The sequence below is a fragment of the Scyliorhinus canicula genome, unplaced genomic scaffold, assembly GCF_902713615.1.
Source record: "Scyliorhinus canicula unplaced genomic scaffold, sScyCan1.1, whole genome shotgun sequence".
In the NCBI taxonomy this organism is placed as follows: Eukaryota; Metazoa; Chordata; class Chondrichthyes; order Carcharhiniformes; family Scyliorhinidae; genus Scyliorhinus; species Scyliorhinus canicula.
In genome coordinates this window covers 41,165-61,219 of record NW_024055820.1, presented here as the reverse complement: position 1 = coordinate 61,219, position 20,055 = coordinate 41,165, and the positions used below count along the sequence as shown (strand labels likewise).

At 42.4% G+C, this 20,055-nt stretch overlaps 1 gene segment (V, D, J or C); it reads left to right on the top strand.

Annotated features, from left to right (window-relative positions):
* Positions 1 to 871: 871 nt before the first annotated feature.
* Positions 872 to 19,737, top strand: LOC119961130. The segment is given in 8 exon segments: positions 872 to 917; positions 1,046 to 1,408; positions 8,062 to 8,361; positions 8,574 to 8,885; positions 9,519 to 9,827; positions 11,385 to 11,714; positions 19,447 to 19,574; positions 19,714 to 19,737. Coding segments are annotated over 8 exon segments (1,797 nt in total).
* Positions 19,738 to 20,055: the final 318 nt, after the last annotated feature.

Genomic DNA, 20,055 nt, shown 5'->3' with positions numbered 1-20,055 from the left:
ATATCCTGTGTTCCCAACACCAGTGAATGTTAGACAGCCGGTGGTCAATACAATTAGTTACAATGATTTGGATGCTGAAGGACAACTTTACTAATCCCCGTGTCCGTTCTGATTCGTTAACTTCTGTCAAATGTTAATATCAATTTTATGTTTCTCTGTCAACTCACTGCTGAATTATCAGGCAAGTGGCTTCTTTCACCGCTAATGTTCACAGGACTGTCTAAGGCTCAGGGGCAGTTCGAATAATGCCAAGAGAAGCATCGTATAATGTGAGGATTTTATTTCTGTCTACCGACCCACATTTTACAGTGATGGCCATCCACACTGTAAATAGAATAATTTTGTTCATGCCCCGTATTTCGTTGCATGAGTCGATAACAATTCGATTGGGCAGTTGATACTTTATTGGTGTAATGGGAAGAGATACTGGGTGTTGCAAATCAGACGGACAGATGATGTATTCCGCGATAATGTAACTTAACCTGTTTATGTTCACCCCTTAAATTAGAGTGTAGAAATAAACTGACTTGATTTACAATTGAATTTGCTTTTATTCAAATGTAATTTCGCCATTAGGATGACGAGACTTTGAAACGAATCCATTCATCCAAACAAATATCCCGTTACAGATAAATGTATATTTTAATAATAACCTATTGAAAATCTCTGAGTCCATTCTATTGGGGGTGTGGAAGGTGGGACGTGGATCCAGTCGCCGCCTCCACCAGGGAATCAACAGGCGGCGCCTGGAAAGCCGCCCCCTTCTGCCGGGTATTTAAATGCCGCTCACTGGGACCCGAATCCAACTGTCCGGGAGCTGGTTTGTTCACTGAGTTCCTGACACAACCATTTCCCCCAAATGGCCAGAAGGATGAGGTGGGCCATTTCTCTCAGTTTGTTGCTGACTTTCTTATCCCGTGAGTAGTTTTTATTGTCCAAGTCTCTCACTGTTACTGTCTCAGTGTTAGTCTCTCTCTGGAATGTTCCAGAGTCACCAATCATTTCTCCAGCATTAATCCTCGGGCTTTTTGATATATTTTTACAGGTGTCCAGTCCGATGTTGTGTTGACTCAGCCAGAGGCAGAGACTGGACATCCGGGATGTTCCCTGAGACTGTCCTGTAAAACAAGCGGGTTCGATCTCGGCATCTACTGGATGGGCTGGATCCGGCAGCTTCCGGGACAGGGACTGGACTGGCTGCTTTGGTACGATAGTACTTCAAACAACAACTACGCCCCAGGATTTCATAATCGATTTACTGCGTCCAAAGACCTTTCAAACAACACCTTCTCATTGGCCATTACACGTCTGAAGGCCGAAGACACGGCCATCTATTATTGTGTAAGATATACTACAATGGGTGGCTTCGATTTCTGGGGTCAGGGAACCATGGTGACGGTCATTTCAGGTAAGAACCATTTAATTGTGTACTAATTGTATTACTTTACTTGAGTAGTTATTTTATATGTTTCTGTATTTTAGCAATTCATTCCTTCATTGAAATGTGGGATTGTTCAATTCTGTATTGAGATATTTTGCAATGTTTCATGTGATTCTACCGGGAAAGAATTAGATAAATACTGTGCTTCTTGACAAAAGTTTCTGCTGAGGGTTTCAGTCCCTTGTTGTGGTGAGTTGGTGTTTATTTGTTGAGGACACTGTGTGGCCGAATTATTTTAAACACCTAACGTCTGTTAAACAGTTTGGCTGTTCTATAATGTACGCTAAATATCTTCAGTTTCTCCATTTACGTATTGAACATGTTCAGCTTATTCAAAATGCTGGTGATATTCTTCCATATTTCTGTTTGTTTTGATTATTCATCCGTTTGATGACAGGCGGATTTGTTTGTTTCAAGATTGCGATTTTCTTGAAATTTAATTCCTTTGCAAGTGTTTTAGAATGGAGCTGCTTCTCCATGAAACGAGTCTTGACCCCTCAGTGATGTGATTTGTTGTTTTTCTGCTGAGAAGATTGTGACTTTGAATTAGTAGAATTTGAGAAATGGTTTGGCGTTTCTACAAACCTGGCAGTCGGTGATACTGAGTTGCTCCATGACCTTTAATTGGATGAAATATTGGCGTTTGAAACTGCTTGACGCATGATTGTAGGCAGAAAACAGAAAAGATTTTCGAACGGGTTTTAAAAAGTGATAATTGAAGATTAAATTAAGCCACCGTATAAGACACTCTTTCCTATCATACATTACTATTGCAACCAGAGCTTGGTTATTCTGCAATGTTTCATCTCGGTGGCATCTGATGGTTGCAGCTTTTCCCAACTACTGCAAACATTAGTATGAAATAATAGTAATGAAATATGTTGAAATGTGGCCCAATACGAATGAAATGTGGTAACCATTCATGTTATTTTGGACCTATCCCACCTCCTCACAATGGTATTGCTATCATGGCATTTTTCTGATTAGTTTGAACATACAGTTGGTGTTGAGCTGGCTTGCTGGATTCGATATTGAGATGTTTTTTAAATGTTCAGTTTGGTTCTGATGAATGTAGAATTGAGCAGCTTCTCCACGAAACGGGGTTCAGTCCGTCAGTGATGGATTTTGGTGACTTCCCCCTGATGAGATTGTGTGTCTGGATGACTTTGAATAATTACATAAGTACAATTTGTGAAGCAGTTTAACGTTTCTGCTTGGTTAAACTCGGTGACATTGAGTGGCTACAGGTTTTCTGGTTAAATGCAAATAGTTAACGTCTGTGAAACAGCTTGAATCACGATTGCACGGAAACAAAGGAAGGTTTCGTAAATATAGAATAGACCTAAATGTATATTAGGGCTTTTTAAATAATTTAACTGATGATTATAGATTAAACTAAACCACGGCTTCATTAAGAACATAATTCCTTACCGCAATCTCAACCTACTTAATTAACAATTCTTCAAATTGGAAAGTAAAATTAATATAATTTAAACAATTATAAAGCGGTACTATAACTCCATATTATCCAAAGATGGTTCCATATAAATATCATTAATCATCAATCGCCTTTAACAATTCTGCTGTGCTCCCCAGACCATTAGCATGACCAGAAAGGTTTCTAGGCTGGAAATATTTTGTGATTTTACCTGAACTGTTTTAATGATAATATACTGAATCTACAGCAGTGTTCAGTTACCAAGAGATTTTGAATTTTTTTTATATCCGTGATTACGTTTGTGGTTACTTAAGTAGGAGTTTTATATTGCAGTTTTGCAATTCATGTATCCAGTTAAATTCTTTCTGTGCATCCGCAACAGTATTATTCCTTCAATGTCATTTGTAGTTGGATAGTGAGATAATTGTCACTAATCTAATCATAAAGAGTTTTTCTGAGAGGTGGAGGTCGCTGGCAGTGAAGGAATTGTTCTCATATTTTTATGTGAAACTTAGGAATGCTCCGAATGCACAAGACTGAGGGTTCACAAGTAAAATATTGAAATACAGAGATTAATTACAAAAGGCGAATATTAATTTTGCAATAAATAACATCTTGTCTTCCATATAGGTACAGTACACAGTATAGAATCAAAAGAAAAAAGATGTAATAGAAGAATAGACCGTATCTGAGCCTCATATTTATTTCTTATCAAATATTAAATTGTATGAGAAACTATCTACTCCATTTGCTCATTAGTTGCTGGACTAGTAATCCAGAAACTGGGGGACCCTTGTTCGAATCCCACCAGGGCAGGTGGTTGAATTTTAAAGGGGCTGGTTTAGCTCACCAGGCTAAATTGCTGGCTTTTAAAGCAGACCAAGCAGGCCAGCAGCACGGTTCGATTCCCGTACCAGCCTCCCCGGACAGGCCCCGGAATGTGGCGACTAGGGGCTTTTCACAGTAACTTCATTGAAGCCTACTCGTGACAATAAGCGATTTTCATTTTCATTTTTCATTATGTTGCAGTGCTGTAGATGATCTGAATGAATTATTTTCACTATGTCTGACACGTATGAATTGGATCTACATTCATACAGTTCTATTTGTATTAATTACATTGCAGGGAATGTCTGAGTTATTAACTCTCAGAAGCACCTTTAATTATTATAAAATGCCAGCGACTGTATTTATTTATACATGCGGTTTCGTTTCGAGTTACATCGCTCTTTCACGCCACTCCACACAGTCATGTATATGCACACACACGGAGAGTTCTCTCGATGTCAGTGGATGGAAAGATTGACACATGAGGAGAGATTAAACAGTTTGGGCTAATTCTCGCTGGAGTTTACAAGGATGAAAGGGTATATGATCTAGGCGCATCAAATACTAAATGGGACTGATAAAGTAAACGTGGACCAAATGTTTCCCCTTGTGGGAAAAACTGGAACGAGAGGTCACAGGTATAGTTTGAGAGGCAGTGGATTTAGAACTGAGATGATGAGGAGCACCTTCTTGCAGAGGCTGGTGAATTTCTGGAACTCGCTGCCCCAGAATGCGGTGGATACTAAGTTATCACATGGTTTCTAGAAGGAGATATATATATTTCTGACGATAAACCGGTTAAAGGGATATGTCCAACAGGTAGGAAGGTAGATTTGTGACCAGGAAGAGAGCAGCCAGCATCTGATTGAATCACGGAGCAGACTAGAAGGGCTGAATTGCCTACATCTGCTCTTAATTCCTTTGTTCCTACATTGAATGTATTTGAAATGCTCACACATAGATTTATAATTTGAATTACCGTCTGAGAATAGATGAAATTTGAGCTTTATCAATACGTTCAGAAATATGCATATTTAACATTTCGTTGGTTAAAAAAGGGCAGTTGAATTAAAAGCAAACAGATAAAGTACTAATATTTGTACTATAAGTTTAAGTAAAAGTTAAGTATACATGTTGGAATGTTTCCATCCAGATTTGAGGGTAGTTGTTTAACATTGCTTAAGATTATAGAACAAAGTTCCAGGCAAGAACAAGTTTAGAATTGTAGAAAATTAATTTTTTATTATTTTTATCAAAGAGTGCAAAGCACCTTACAAGCCAAATAATTGCAATAACAGTAACTTGCAATGCAATATTGATACTGACTAATTAACATAAATCGTGTGTGACAATTCAGTTGTATATTGGAGCGCAATATATCAAAGCTTTTGGAGAATTTTAAATTGTATCGAAAATGAATTTAGAAAACAATGCATTCCTTTATTCCGGTGATTCACCCCAATTTTCTTGTCGATTACATTTAATTGAGGCATTGGATAAATCAGGGGTAATCGGTTTTTAATGAATGTATTCGCTGGTCTGTTTAATTCTTCCCTGGTCACTGAATCTCTGTTAACTATGCTCAATCTGTTATATTTGATATGCTTATTTTCAGCGAAATTATATTTTGGACATTTTTCGCAACATTGATAACTAATATCAATTAATTTCAAATAAGTTATATAATAATTTGACTATTAATCAATTAGATTTAAAGAGTTTCAATGAAGTTGGTAGATTGGACAAATCTATCTGCTGCGAACTCGGTTGTTGCACCGTTTGTGTCTGTTCAGTTTCTGTGCGCAAGGTCATTGTGTTGGCACCAGGAATCTTCCTGATCGATGTAAACCTGCTGCTTCCTTCTCTTGTGTTTCAGAGTGGATTTTGATTTTTTTTCTTTAAAAGACTTGTATCTATGTGGAATGTGAAAATTTGGCTGGGTGCAGCGGAGATTTCTCTCACACATCCACGCACAAACACATTCTCAAATACACACAGGCTCGCTCTCTTTCCCTTTCAGACACGCACACCCACACACTCTTTGACGAAAAGTTTCCCACTCTCATACACTCGCATATACATACATGCTCTCGTTTTCCCACTCTCATACACTCGCATATACATACATGCTCTCGCTTTCCCATACACTCTCACACAGCCAGACAAACGCGCACCTCAAAAACTCTCTCTCACACACAACTTCACTCATTCACCTACCCTCATTCACTCAACTTCACTTAGTCCTGCACCCCTCTCTCACTCACTGATCCTTAATTACTCACTCAATCTCATTCACTTACCCGCACTCAATCAATTTAGCTCCCCACTCTGACTCACTCACCTACGCTCACTCAACATTACCCACCCACAGTAAACGCACCCGCACTAACTCACCCTCATTTACCCATCCTCGCTCATCCACGCTCACTCACTCATCCTTACATACCCACACTCACCCTATCACCCTCACTTGCGAACATTCTCTCAGTCATCCTCTTTCTCCCCAATCTCACATTTTCCCTCAATCGCCCACCCTAGATCACTCAGACTCACATACCTTACTCATACACGCTGACTTATTTGGGCATGCTCATTCGTCCACCCTAATTCACGCACCCTCACTCATTCTCCCACCCTCACACACCCAGCCCACTCGGGGACCGTCATTTGCTCTCACTCATTCATTCAACCTCACTCACACACGCACCCTTCCTACACTCACTGAGGCTTACTCATTCTCACTCATCCACAGTAAACCACACTCATTAACTCATCGACGATCACTCACTCACCCAACATAATTCACTCACCCACACGCACCAACCCTCACTCACTCACGTTCACTGACATCCTGTCGATTTCTCTTCGTCACGCATCCACCCTCACTCATGCACTTATCTTACTGGTCAAGCCTCATTCAACCACACACAGGCACCCTAACGCGCACCCACTCTCACAGCCCCAAGCCTCTCGCTCACTCACCCTTAATCACCCATCGTCACCTATACACCTCACCTTCAACTCACTCACCGATCCACCCTCACTCATCCACACTCAGTCACCCATTTTCACGCATACACATTCAGACCTACCCACTTCTTTATCACACACCGTCAATCACACCGCCTGCTCGCTCACCCTCACCAATTTACTCACTTGCCCTCTCGCACTCCCACTCACCAAATGGGCGGGAGGGGAGCTGCAACGTGAGTGGAAGAGAGAACCTGTGCAAAACCTGAGTACGAGTGGCACCAGGATCCGGGTGCCTGGAAAGGCAGTAGCGCCAGAGTCGCAGGCTGATGAAGCGGGGGAAAGTGTAGACAGGATGACCGAGAGCCATGCATATAATCCGTAGAACGGACAGAGAGCTTCGGGGAAGCACGGGAAGCCTCTATAAAGGAGAGATCTGAGAAACAGCAATGAACCTGGTAAAATGTGTAGAGAGCCGAGCGCAGAGAGTGGAGAGAAAGGGTAGGGAGCCTGAGGAAAACGCCGATTGCTGGGCAAGCGCCAAGAATCAGGGGAAAGTGCAAAGAGCCAGTGGAGAGTTCCGGGAGACGACACAAAGAGCAATGAACCGGTTGAAGTGCAGAGCAGCTATACAGATTACAGAGAGGCGATGGAAGGTTCAGAGAGCTCGGAAAAGCACAGAGAGCCAGGAAAAGGCCAGGATCCTCGTGGCAAGGATAGAGAGCTGATGGAATGTGGAAGCAACACCACAATCTGCTGCGCCATGATCTTATTGAATGGCACAGGAGAACTGAGGGACCGAATGCCCCAATCCTGCTCTTAACGTGCATGATCCCATGATTTGAAAATATTGGAGTTACTTGAACCTTTACTCAACTGTAGAGTTTTATGGTAATTCTGCCTTTGGGAGGTATTTCTAAAGCAAATTCCCCATTCTTTGTTTCGGGGACTGGGGTAGTGAGTTGGGGAGGGGAGGTGGCATCAGTTAGTTTGAACATAGGCAATTTCAAAATATGTAATTATATAAAAGGGAAATTTTGCTTTACCACAAAGTGCTGTTGATTGAGAAATAAATTGTAATAGAAATAATTGGGAGATCATCTTCCCTTCTATTTTAATGTAATGAATGGGGCACCATTGAGGTGACATCAAAATATTAATTTTCTCTAATGTGACAGCGATAGAACAAGAGCTGTGAGTTTTTAAAGAGGGAATAGACAGATGGTGACTCTCAAATGATAGAATTAATAGAAACTAAAATGTTGATGCAGGTTTTAATGGGGAAAATAGGATAACTTTTTAACTGTATCCAAATTATGACTTGTGAGATATCTTAAACACACATAATCGAGTCTAACTTGTTGAGTCGACCATTCTTTCCCAGGGACACCGTCTCCGCCCACTCTTTACAGCCTGGTCTCCTCCTGTCAGCAAAAGAATACCGACGGCTCCGTGACCTACGGCTGTTTGGCGATGGACTACTCCCCAGAAATCACCAGTCTCACCTGGAAGAAAGATGGGCAGCCGATCACTACTGGAGTTAAGAAATACCCGTCAGTGAGAAACAATAAGGGAACCTACACCCTGAGCAGCCAGTTAACCATCACCGAGTCAGAGGGGGGATGCAGCAAAATCAGCTGTGAGGTCCGACACAGCGGCTCAGACAAGAGCATTGGAATGACATGTAAGTGTTGTAGAAACTGTGAGAAATAGAAAACCTGTAATTTCCTTGTATAGGCTGCTGGTTATAACTCATTTGTAATACTCTGCATAGTCCTTACCCCTGGGAAATCCAGGTTTATGCCTATTGACCGCAAAATACCTGTTAAACTATGAGGTCCTTTCATGTATTCTCAATTTCTTCTGTAAGAAATGTTTAACACATGTTTCTTGAAGGCCCTCCACCTGTCAACACTCCAAATGTTCTCCTCACCGTTACTTCCAGTGAAGAAATCACAAGAAGGAAATTTGCAACTATGGTCTGTTCAATCGTCGATTTCCATCCAATATCAATGGCGGTGAAGTGGCTGAAGAATGGACAACCCATGACTTCAGGAATTATCACCTCTCCCGCCTGTGAACAGAATGGGAACTTCTCGGCGAGCAGTCGGCTGACAGTCTCCGCTGGGGAATGGTTCAGCAGAGCGATATATACCTGCCAGGTCACTCATCAAGAGGTCACCCAAAGTCAAAGGATCGCCGCGCCTGGTAAGAGACGCAAACAGAGGAAACAATAAATCATCCTGCACTATGATGTTAATCAAAATCAGGAATTACTGAAGTTAGTACAAAGCACAGAACAACTTCTAATTTACTGACATGTAGTTTGTGTTTCATTCTGATGTAAAAGCTGCATTAGGATTGATCACCATTCAGAATGTTATCAGAAATGCAAATAATATTTCCTCTACTTATGAGTAATTTTGTGAGTGAGGTGGACTTGATATAAGCTTTACCCTGAGACAGATGATTATATTTGAGAGGCAGTGGGTGTCTGGAACGTTTTACTGATAACAGCTCCGGGGAAAAGTGTTGGAAAGTACATCCACCCTCTTTAAAAATCACCCCTCATTACTAAATTTATGAGATCAGGAATGGAATATTTGCATTAGGAATGTGGCAATGCACAATTGTTAGAATGAGGCCGGGACTGAACGACTTTAACAATGAGAGTAATTTTCACTCACTCAGCAGGTTTTCCATTGTGTAGAGAAGATTAAAGGTGACCTTTAGAGGTTGATATTTCGAAGTTGATTTATTCCCATCTCGAAAGTGATCTGAATGCTGCTGCCGGAATTTTGAAGGTGAAACTTGGGATGATTTTCATTTATTCATTCACAGATTCTTCCGTTTGCACTTACGCCTCAGTAACAATACTGCCACCATCAATAGAACAGGTCTTACTGGAGGTAACTGTAACCTTAACCTGCGACATTTCGAATGCTCCTTATGGAGTCAACGTGTCCTGGAGTGAAGCGAAGAAGCCGCTGAAATCAGAGATTGCCGACCAGCCTGGGGCAGATACTGAGAGCGTGGTCAGCAAATTAAACATCTCGACACAAGCCTGGCTGAGTGGGGCTGTGTTTGACTGTGTGGCGAGCCATCAGGACCTGCCAACTCCTTTAAGAAATTCCATCCATAATAAAATAGGTGAGCGGTGAGATTGAAGCAACAAGTGAGTCATTGTGTCTGTCTCTTATGTCAGTGCAGCGGTCAACACTTAGTACTCAGTATATTTCTGTTGTACTCTGATTGGTAATTCTACTAACTAAACACTTTGGACCTGTAGGCTTTAAGGGGGAAATTGATTTTGATGAATGAACAATGCATTGAAGGCAGTGATATTGGGTTTTGATGGAGCAAGACCAAAGATCATACGCCAAAGGAGCAGATATAGGCCATTGGAACCACTGGAACTGCTCTGGCATTCAGTGAGATAATCTGATATGATTATCCTCACCTCCACGTTCCCACTTTATTCCCGTATAATTTTATTCCCTGGCTGATTAATAGTCTATCCATCTCTACCTTGAACATATTTAACGACCCACCCTCTGCAGCTCTCAGTGTAAAGAATTCCACAGCCTCACTGCCCTCTGAGAGAAGAAATTCCTCCTCATCTCTGTATTAAATGGGCGACCCCTTACTCTTTGACGCTGCACTCTGTTCCGAAAGTTTCCCACAACGGAGAGTAAATTCTCAGCATCTACCCTGTCAAACCCCCTGAGAATCAGTTATGCCTCACTGACGTGGCCTTCATTACTCTAAACCCCAACCGAGAGTCCCAACCTACTCAACCTCTACTCATAAGAAAATCCTTCCGGACCCGGGATCAACCTCGTGAACATTCTCTGTGCTGCCTTCAAAATAGTATGTATTCCTGAGATAAGGGCACCAAAACTGTCAAAGGATATCAGGTGTGGTCTAATGAGTACACTGTGTAGTTTGAGCAAGGTTTCCCTATGTTTCTATTTCATTTCCTTTAAAATAAAGGCCAACATTCAATTTGCCTTGCCTTGAACATGCATGCTGGCTTGTCATGATTTCTACACGAGGACTCCTAAATCACTCGTTGTTGCAGCTTTCTATGTTTATCTCCATTTTAATAACATTCTGCTATTTTAGTCCTCCGACCAAAGTGCATGACGTCACATTGTCCTACATTTTGCTCCATTAGCCAAATTTGTCCAGTTACTGAAGCTGTCCACGTCCCTCCGTAGATCTATTGTTTCATCCTCGCCACTTGCCTTCCAGCTAACCTTGTTGTCATCCACAAATTGTCAATTTGTCATTCACTTATCAAAAGCTGTTTTAAATATTCATATATATTACATCTACTGGTTCTTTACACTCTAGTCTGCTCGTTACCACCGCAAATAGTTCTAATTCATTTTCGAGGCATGATATCTCCTTCATGAATTCTGACTGCTTGATGTTTTATGTATTTCTAAATGTTCTGCTGTTATGTCCGATAGAACTGACTCAATCGGTTCACCAATGACATGTATTAAGGTCACTAACCTATAGTTACCGCGTTTTGCCTTCCTCCATTTTTGAATAAGGGTGTCACATTGGCAGTTTCCCAATTCTCTAGGAGCAAGGTGTGAGTGTGTGTGTATGTGGGAGGGGGGACTTGTTGTGGACCTCGAGTTTCCATTGTCTCCGGGACCCCCCATTTTATTGACATTTATTGTACATTTTCTGCAGATCCCAATCCGCGGGAACCGTCCGTCTCTGTCCTCCTGCCCTCGGCTGAAGACGTCTCCGCTCAGAGATTCGTCTCCCTCAGCTGCCTAGTGAGAGGTTTCTCTCCCCGAGAGATCTTCGTCAAGTGGACCGTCAATGACAAGCCGGTGAATCCCGGGAACTACAAGAACACCGAGGTGATGGCGGAGAACGGCAATAGCTCCTTCTTCATGTACAGCCTGTTATCCATTGCAGCGGAGGAGTGGGCCAGCGGCGCTTCTTACTCCTGTGTGGCGGGACATGAAGCCATCCCCCTGAAGATCATCAGCAGAACGGTTAATAAATCCAGCGGTAAACCGAATGTTGTTAACATTTCCTTGCTTTGATGGACAACGTTAATTCATGACAATTTGAAACGATCAGTTACATTTCGAACTGCAATAAAATAATAAAGCGTTTCCCCCTTCAATTGTGATTTAAATATAAGACTGCGTAATTAATGGTGCTTCCACTTTGCTAATGTTAGACCTGTTTAATTGGAGTCAGATTTCTACAGGTCTTAGACCCCAGAGTTTTAAAGGCAGTGCTCCAAGTTCAGATACACCCTCGGTTAGAGGCGGAGTAAAACTCATTCATTCCAGGATTCAGCAAAATATCTTCATTGACTTTCCTCCCGCTGAGGATAAGTAGGACAATTTCCCATTTCAGACAAACAAACCCATCACATTCAGATCTCGGTGTTCCTGCTTCTCTCATTGTCCATCCCTTTAAAATTGATGCCAGCTTTAAGTTGCTGTATCACACCCACTGGGAAATGCATTGAGCGTCACACGGAAACATGGACCAACAACTCCCAGTCAGAGAGAGAACTGGGAAATTGTTAATCCACTGTACCCCCACTTCCCCATCAAAAAGATGGAAGGGGCACTAGTTAACCCACGCTACGGCCACTTCCCCACCTAATAGATGGAGACGGCACCAGTTAATGCATTGTACCCACTTCCCCAACAAAGTGTGTGGGTAGAGGAGCATTACTTAATCCAATGAACATCCACTTCCCCAATACAGAGAGGGGGAGGAATATTTATTTCTCCACTGAATCCCCATGTTCTGAAAAATACAAAGAGAGAGAGGCATTACTTATGCACTGTACCCCGCTTCCCCAACAAACAGAGGGGGGGGGGCATTAGTAATGCACTGTACCCCCAATTCCCCAACAAAGAGGAGGAGAGGGGCGCCACTTAATCTACTGTAACCACACTTTCCCATAAAAGAGAGGTGGAGTGGCATAACGACATCCCCCATTTCCCCAACAGAGAGATGGGCGTGGAATTAATTGTTTCACTGTATTCCTACTTCCGAAGAAAAGAGAGGGGGAGGGACATTAGTTAAACCACTCTCCCTCATTTTCCGAACAAAGAGCTGGAGAGGGGTAAAAGCTAATCCACTTTACGCCATTTCCCCAGAAAATAGATTTTTTTTCTGCAGCTTCATAAAACCCTGGTTAGACCACAATTAAGAAGATAACGTAAGAGCTAGGAGCAGGAGTAGGCCATCTGGCCCCTCGAGCCTGCTCCGCCATTCAATGAGATCATGGCTGATCTTTTGTGGACTCAGCTCCACTTTCCAGCCTGAAGACCATAACCCTTGATCCCTTTACTCTTCCAAAAACTATCTATCTTTATCTTAAAAACATTTAATGAAGGAACCTCTACTGCTTCACTGCGCAAGAAATTCCATAGATTCATAACCCTTTGGGTGAAGAAGTTCCTCCCAAACTCAGTCCGAAATCTACTTCCCCTTATTTTGAGGCTATGCCCCATAGTTCTGCGTTCACCCGCCAGTGGAAACAACCTGCCCGCAGCTATCCTATCTATTCCCATCATAATTTTATATCTTTCTATAAGATCCCCCCTCATCCTTCCAAGTACAGTCCCAGTCTACTCAACCTCTCCTCGTAATCCAACCCCTTCAGCTCTGGGATTAATCCAGTGAATCTCCTCTGCACACCCTCCAGTTCCAGTACGTCCTTTCTCAAGTAAGGAGACCAAAACTGAACACAATACTCCAGGTGTGGCCTCACTAACACCTTATACAATTGCGGCATAACCTCCTTAGACTTAAACTCCATCCCTCTAGCAATGAAGGACAAAAGTCCTTTCACCTTCTTAATCACCTGTTGCACTTGGAAACCAACTTTCTGTGACTCATGCACTAGCACACCCAGGTCTCTCTGCGCAGCAGCATGCTTTAATATTTTATAGTTTAAATAATAATCCCGTTTGCTGTTATTCCTACCAAAATGGATAACCTCACATTTGTCAACATAGTATTCCATCTGCCAGACCCGAGCCCATTCACTTAACCTATCCAAAACCCTCTACAGACTTCCAGTATCCTCTGCACCTTTCGCTTTACCACTCATCTTAGTGTCATCTGCAAACCTGGACACATTGCCCTTGGTCCCCAACTCCGAATCACCTATGCAAATTGTGAACAATTGTGAGCCCAACACTGATCCCTGAGGGACACCACTAGCTACTGATTGTCAACCAGAGAAACACCCATTAATCCCCACGCTTTGCTTTCTATTAATTAACCAATCCTCTATCCTTGCAACTACTTTACCCTTAATACCATGCATCTTTATCTTATGCAGCAAACATTTGTGTGGGAACTTTTCAAAGGATTTCTGGAAATCCAGATATACCACATCCATTGGCTCCCCGTTATCTACTGCACTGGTAATATCCTCAACAAATTCCACTAAATTAGTTAGGCACGACCTGCCCTTTATGAAGCCATGCTGCGTCTGCCCAATGGGACAATTTATATCCAGATGCCTCGCTATTTCTTCCTTTATGATAGATTCCAGCATCTTCCCTACTACCGAAGTTAAGCTCACTGGCCTATAATTACCCGCTCTCTGCCTACCTCCTTTTTTAAACAGTGGTGTCACGTTAGCTAATTTCCAATCCATCGGGATCACACCAGAGTCTAGTGAATTTTGGTAAATTATCACTAGTGCATCTGCAATTTCCCTAGCCATCTCTTTTAGCACTCTGGGATGCATTCCATCAGGGCCAGGAGACATGTCTACCTTTAGTCCCATTCGCTTGCCCATCACTACCTCCTTAGTGATAACAATCCTCTCAAGGTCATCACATGTCATAGCCTCATTCCTATCAATCACTGGCATGTTATTTGTGTCTTCCATTCTGAAGACCGACCCAGAAAACCTGTTCAGTTCCTCAGCCATTTACTCATCTCCCATTGTTGAAACTCGCTTCTCATCCTCTAAAAGACCAATATTTACCTTCACCACTCTCTTTTGTTTTATATATTCTGTCCTTGGCTTATTGTGTTCAGTTCTGGTCGCCTCATTATGGGAAGGATGTGGATGCTTTGGTGACGGTACAGATGTGATTTACCAGGATGCTGCTTGGACTGGAGTGCATGTGTTATGAAGAAAGAAAGGTGGAGATGCATTAGTTAGTCCACTGTGCTCCCACTCCTCAAAAATAGAGAGAAAGGGGCATTAATTGATTAATTGTGCTCCCATTTTATCAAAAACGAGAGGGGCAGGTGCAATAGCTAATCCACTGTAGCCCACTACCCAACAAAGAGAGGGGAAGGGGCATTACTTAATCTTCTGTGCCCCCACTCCCCAACAAACAGAACATACAACACCGAACAGTACAGGCCCTTCGGCCCAAGATGCTATGCCGACCATTTATCCTAATTTAAGGCCAACCTAACCGACACCCCTTCAATGTACTGCTGTCCATGTGCCTGTCCAAGAGTCGCTTACATGTCCCTGATGAGTCTAACTCCACCACCTCCACTGGCATTGCATTCCCACACCCACCACTCTCTGTGCAAAGAACCTACCTCTGACATCTCCCCTATACCTCCCAACAATCACCTTAGAATTATGTCCCGTCGTGACAGCCATTACCTCCCTGGGGAAAAAAGTGAGAAAAGCCCTAGCTCCCTCAACCTTTCTTCATAAGACATGCCCTCCAGTCCAAGCAGCATCCTGGAAAATCTCCTCTGCACCCTCTCCAAAGCATCCACATCTTTCCTATATTGAGGTGACCAGAACTGGACACAATTTTCCAAGTGTGGCCTAACCAAGGTTTTATAAAGCTGCAGCAAAACATCGTGGCTCTTAAACTCAATCCTCCTGTTAATGAAAGCCAACACACCATACACCTTCTTAACAGCGCTATCAACCTGGGTGGCAACTTTGAGGGATCTATGTATGTAGACCCCAAGATCTCTCTGTTCGTCCGCACTTCCAAGAATCCTGCCTTTAACCCTGTATTCAGCATTCAAATTCGACCTTCCAAAATGAATCATATTTAGGTTGAACTCCATCTGCCACTTTTCAGCCCAGCTCTGCATCCTGTCAATGTCTTGTTGTAACCTGCAACAACCCTCAACACTATCTACAACTCACCCAACAATCGTGTCATTGGCAAACGTATTAACCTACCCTTCCACTTCCTCATCCAAGTAATTTATAATAAACATACACGACCATCCACTGTCTTCTTTCGGCCAGCCAATTCTGTATCCAGACAACCAAATTTCCCTGTATCCCATGCCCCCTAACTTTCTGAATGAGCCTACCGTACGGACCCTTACTGAAATCCATATTCACCACATCCTCTGCCCGACCTTCATCCATGTGTCTCGTCACATCCTCAAATAATTCGAGGAGGCTTGAGAGGCATGACCTGTCCCTCACAAAGCCATGCTGACTATCTTTAATCAACTATGTTTTTCTAAATAATCATAAATCCTATCTCGCAGAATCCTTTCCACTATTTTGCTCAGCACAGACGTAAGCCTGGTGGGTCTGTAATTCCCAGGGATTTCCCTATTCCCTTTCTTGAAGAGGAGAACAACATTTGCCTGCTCCAATCATCCGGTACTACTCCAGTGGAGAGTGAGGACGCAAAGATAATCGCCAACGGCGCAGAACTCGCCTCCCCCGCTTCCCCTTTTAACCTTGGCTATATCCCCTCTGGTCCAGGGGACTTCTCTATCCTGATGCCTTTCAAAATTTCCAGCACATACTCCTTCTTAATATCAAGCTGTTCGAGCCTATCAACCTCCTTCACGCTGTTGTCACGAGCAACAGTGTCCCTCTCTCGAATGAATACTGAAGCAAAATATTCATTTAGGGCCTCTCCTACCTCCTCAGACTCTCTGCACAAGTTCCCTTCACGATCCCTGATCGGCCCTACTCTCACTCTGACCACCCTCTTATTTCTCACATAAGTGTCGAACGCCTTGGGGTTTTCCCTAATCCTTCCATCCAGGACTTTTTCATGCCCTCTTCTAGCTCTACTAAGTCCATTTTTTAGTTCCTTCCTGGCTACCTTGTAACCCTCTAGAGCCGAGTCAGATCCTTGCTTCCTCAACCTTACGTAAGTTTCCTTCTTCCTCTTGACTAGAAGCTCCACTTCACTTGTCATCCAAGGTTCCTTCACCTTACCATTCCTTCCTTGTCTCAGTGGAACAAAACTATCCAGCACTCGCAGCAAGTACTCCTTCAATAACACCCACATTACTGTTGTGAATTCCCCTGAGAACATCTGTTCCCAATTTATGCTCCCCAACTCCTGTCTAATAGCAATATAATTTTCCGTCCCCCAATTAAATACCTTCCCATACGGTATGTTCCTATCCCGCTCCATGACTATGGCAAAGGTCAAGGAATTGTGGTCACTGTCACCGAAATGCTCTCCCACCGAGATATCTGACACCTAGCCTGGTTCGTTGCCAAGCACCAAATCTAATATGGCCTCCAAATAGAGGGGGAGGAATATTAGTTAATCCATTGTATCCCTACTTTTCCAACAAAGAGATAGTGAGGGGCATTAGTTAAAGCATTGTACACCCACTTCTCCAAAAAAGAGTGGGAGGGGGCATTAGTTAACCCACTACACTCTTATTTTCCCAACAAAGATATCGGGAGAGGCATTTATTAATCTTCTGTACTCCCACTCCCCAACAAATACAGGTTGGCATTAGATAATCTACTTTACCCTACTTCCGCAATAAAGAGAGCGGGAGCGTCATTAGTTAATCAAAAGTACCCACTCCTCCAAAACGAGAGCGGAAGGGATATTAGTTGATACACTGTACCCCCAATTCCCCAACGTAGAGCCGGGGAGGGGCATTATTCAATTCACTGAACCCCCTGTTCCCCAACAAAGAAAACTGAAGAGCAAATACATTACATTTTCTTCCACGTTACCAAGAAACTGAGGGGAAAGTACATTGGGTAACTCACTGTACCGCCATCTCCTCAACGCAGCGAACCGATCGGGATATTGCTTAGCCCACCTTGGATAGCGAAACAATGAGCTCACTATCCTCCCTTTGGAAGGGAACGTGTATCTACTGCAAGGAGATTTCACCAATTAAAGTCATTTCGAACTTACTGGCTCCAGGTTTTAAACTTGCATGAAGCATGGTATAAAATATGTCTTTAAAAAACTCAATTTTAAAATAAAGTAACGCTCCTTTTTCGGTTTGTCACGTGCAAACCCCTGCAGTCCCGCACAAAATATACGCATATACACATGCACAGACAGAAATGCACACATACATATGCACATGTAGATACACACTCACGCGCGCACAAACAGACATAAATACAAATATATTAAGCCAGACAGGCAGACTCACACAACGACGTGACAAACATGCGTAACCATCAACATGTAACTCAGCACACGTTGACGCAGACTGTGATGCAGACATAAAGGAGTACACTCGCACACATTAACACACACATATGGACACACATTGATGCACATTCACATACTTCATACGGGCGCACAATCACATAGATGAAGAGACAGCACAGCACCGCACACACACACACACAGATCTAGATGCAAACATTTGCATGGCCATGCACGAGAGAACACGAAAACGCACATTCGCACACAGGAGGACATAAACACATTTCAAAATATAGTCATACAAATATATCAGCACATAAATATACACATTATCCCACTCACACAGACACACAATACCCGCACTCACACGCACAAAGGGACACACAGATTAGTATATTGATAGATATGTGGCGCGAAAAGAAATATATTACTACATATATTAGCAGGCATGAACGCATAAGCTTGCATTAACACAACTATTAAGAAATAAACAAAGACAAAATAACTCACTCGTGCATACACATCGATATAGTCACAAAATATGAAAATGAAAAAATGAAAATCGCTTATTGTCACGAGTAGGCTTCAAATGAAGTTACTGTGAAAAGCCCCTAGTCGCCACATTCCGGCGCCTGTTCGGGGAGGCTGTTACGGGAATCGAACCGTGCTGCTGGCTTGCCTTGGTCTGCTTTCAAAGCCAGCGATTAGCCCTGTGAGCTAAACAGCCTCTGTATACAGACACTCACAGCAGTTAAACCTAATTGACATATGAATACTCGCATTAACGCTCATACACACATTCAAACAGATGATACAAATTAGGAGTTACTCGAGTTCAAAGAAACAAACGGCGGGATGACAGTATATTTGGAATGTAACTGTTTTAATGGGCATATGCATCCATACCCATCCCTATTCCATAATGATCCCACAAAGGCACTGAAATAATGTTCTGACTACGAAACTGGTTTAAGTAAGTGACATGACAAGTGTTTCAACCAAAAGTAAACAAATAAGATAGGAACTGACGTCCGCGTTCGGAACAAAAACATTCAAAGTTTCCAAATAAGTAGCTCAGCGAACTTCCGTCAATATCAATCATAATAATCTCCCATTGTGCCAAATTGTTCGAAAATAAACTGAAACTGAATAAAAGCTGTCATGTTTTGCGACACGAACTGTTTGAGGAAGTAAAAGATGAACAACTGTGGAGTTATTTAAATAAATCAGTTTCTGAGTGTCACGAGATTAGCAGAAGATGTACAATGGAAAGTAAATTAGAGAACGACTTACTCATTTATAAAAGATAAATAATAATAAATATCAAGCAAAATAAGATATCCTGGATGAAAAAAATCTAATTATATTTCGTCGGCCAGACTCTACAGAGCACACCTGGACTGAAGACGATGAGGATGATAACGGCAACATCTGGACAACCGCTTCCACATTCATCACCCTGTTCTTCCTGAGCATTTCCTACAGCGCTGCAGTCACTCTGGTGAAGGTGAGAACATTCAATCCACTCATTCTTCAGACTGAATGAAGCGGTTTGAGAAACCTCTGAACTTTTCATTAATTTGAAACTCGAAAATGAACGTCTCAGGTCACCAACATCTGATTCATTATTTAATCTTCTTTTACAGATCGAGTGATCGGTTGAAGTTTGGACATCGTAGATTTTCGTCAGCTGTTCATCAAGATCCCTAATAGGCATTCATATGTCCCCTGGTGACTTTAAACTGTTTTTCAGTTGAAATATACGAAATAATATGGGTGTGCTGTAATTTTATCTTAGAATTGTTCTGTAGCTTGATTTCCGTCTGCAATTAATTAACTTTTTTCATTCCTTTTTCGCAATTATTGTCATCCGTTTATGCTCAGCTCCTGTTCTCCTTTCTAAAGTCTGTTACAGTTGAATATATATTTTTGCAGCTCAGGACGAGTGTGTACTGTTCTCAATGTGAAACTCGGTTGTTGTCCCTTTT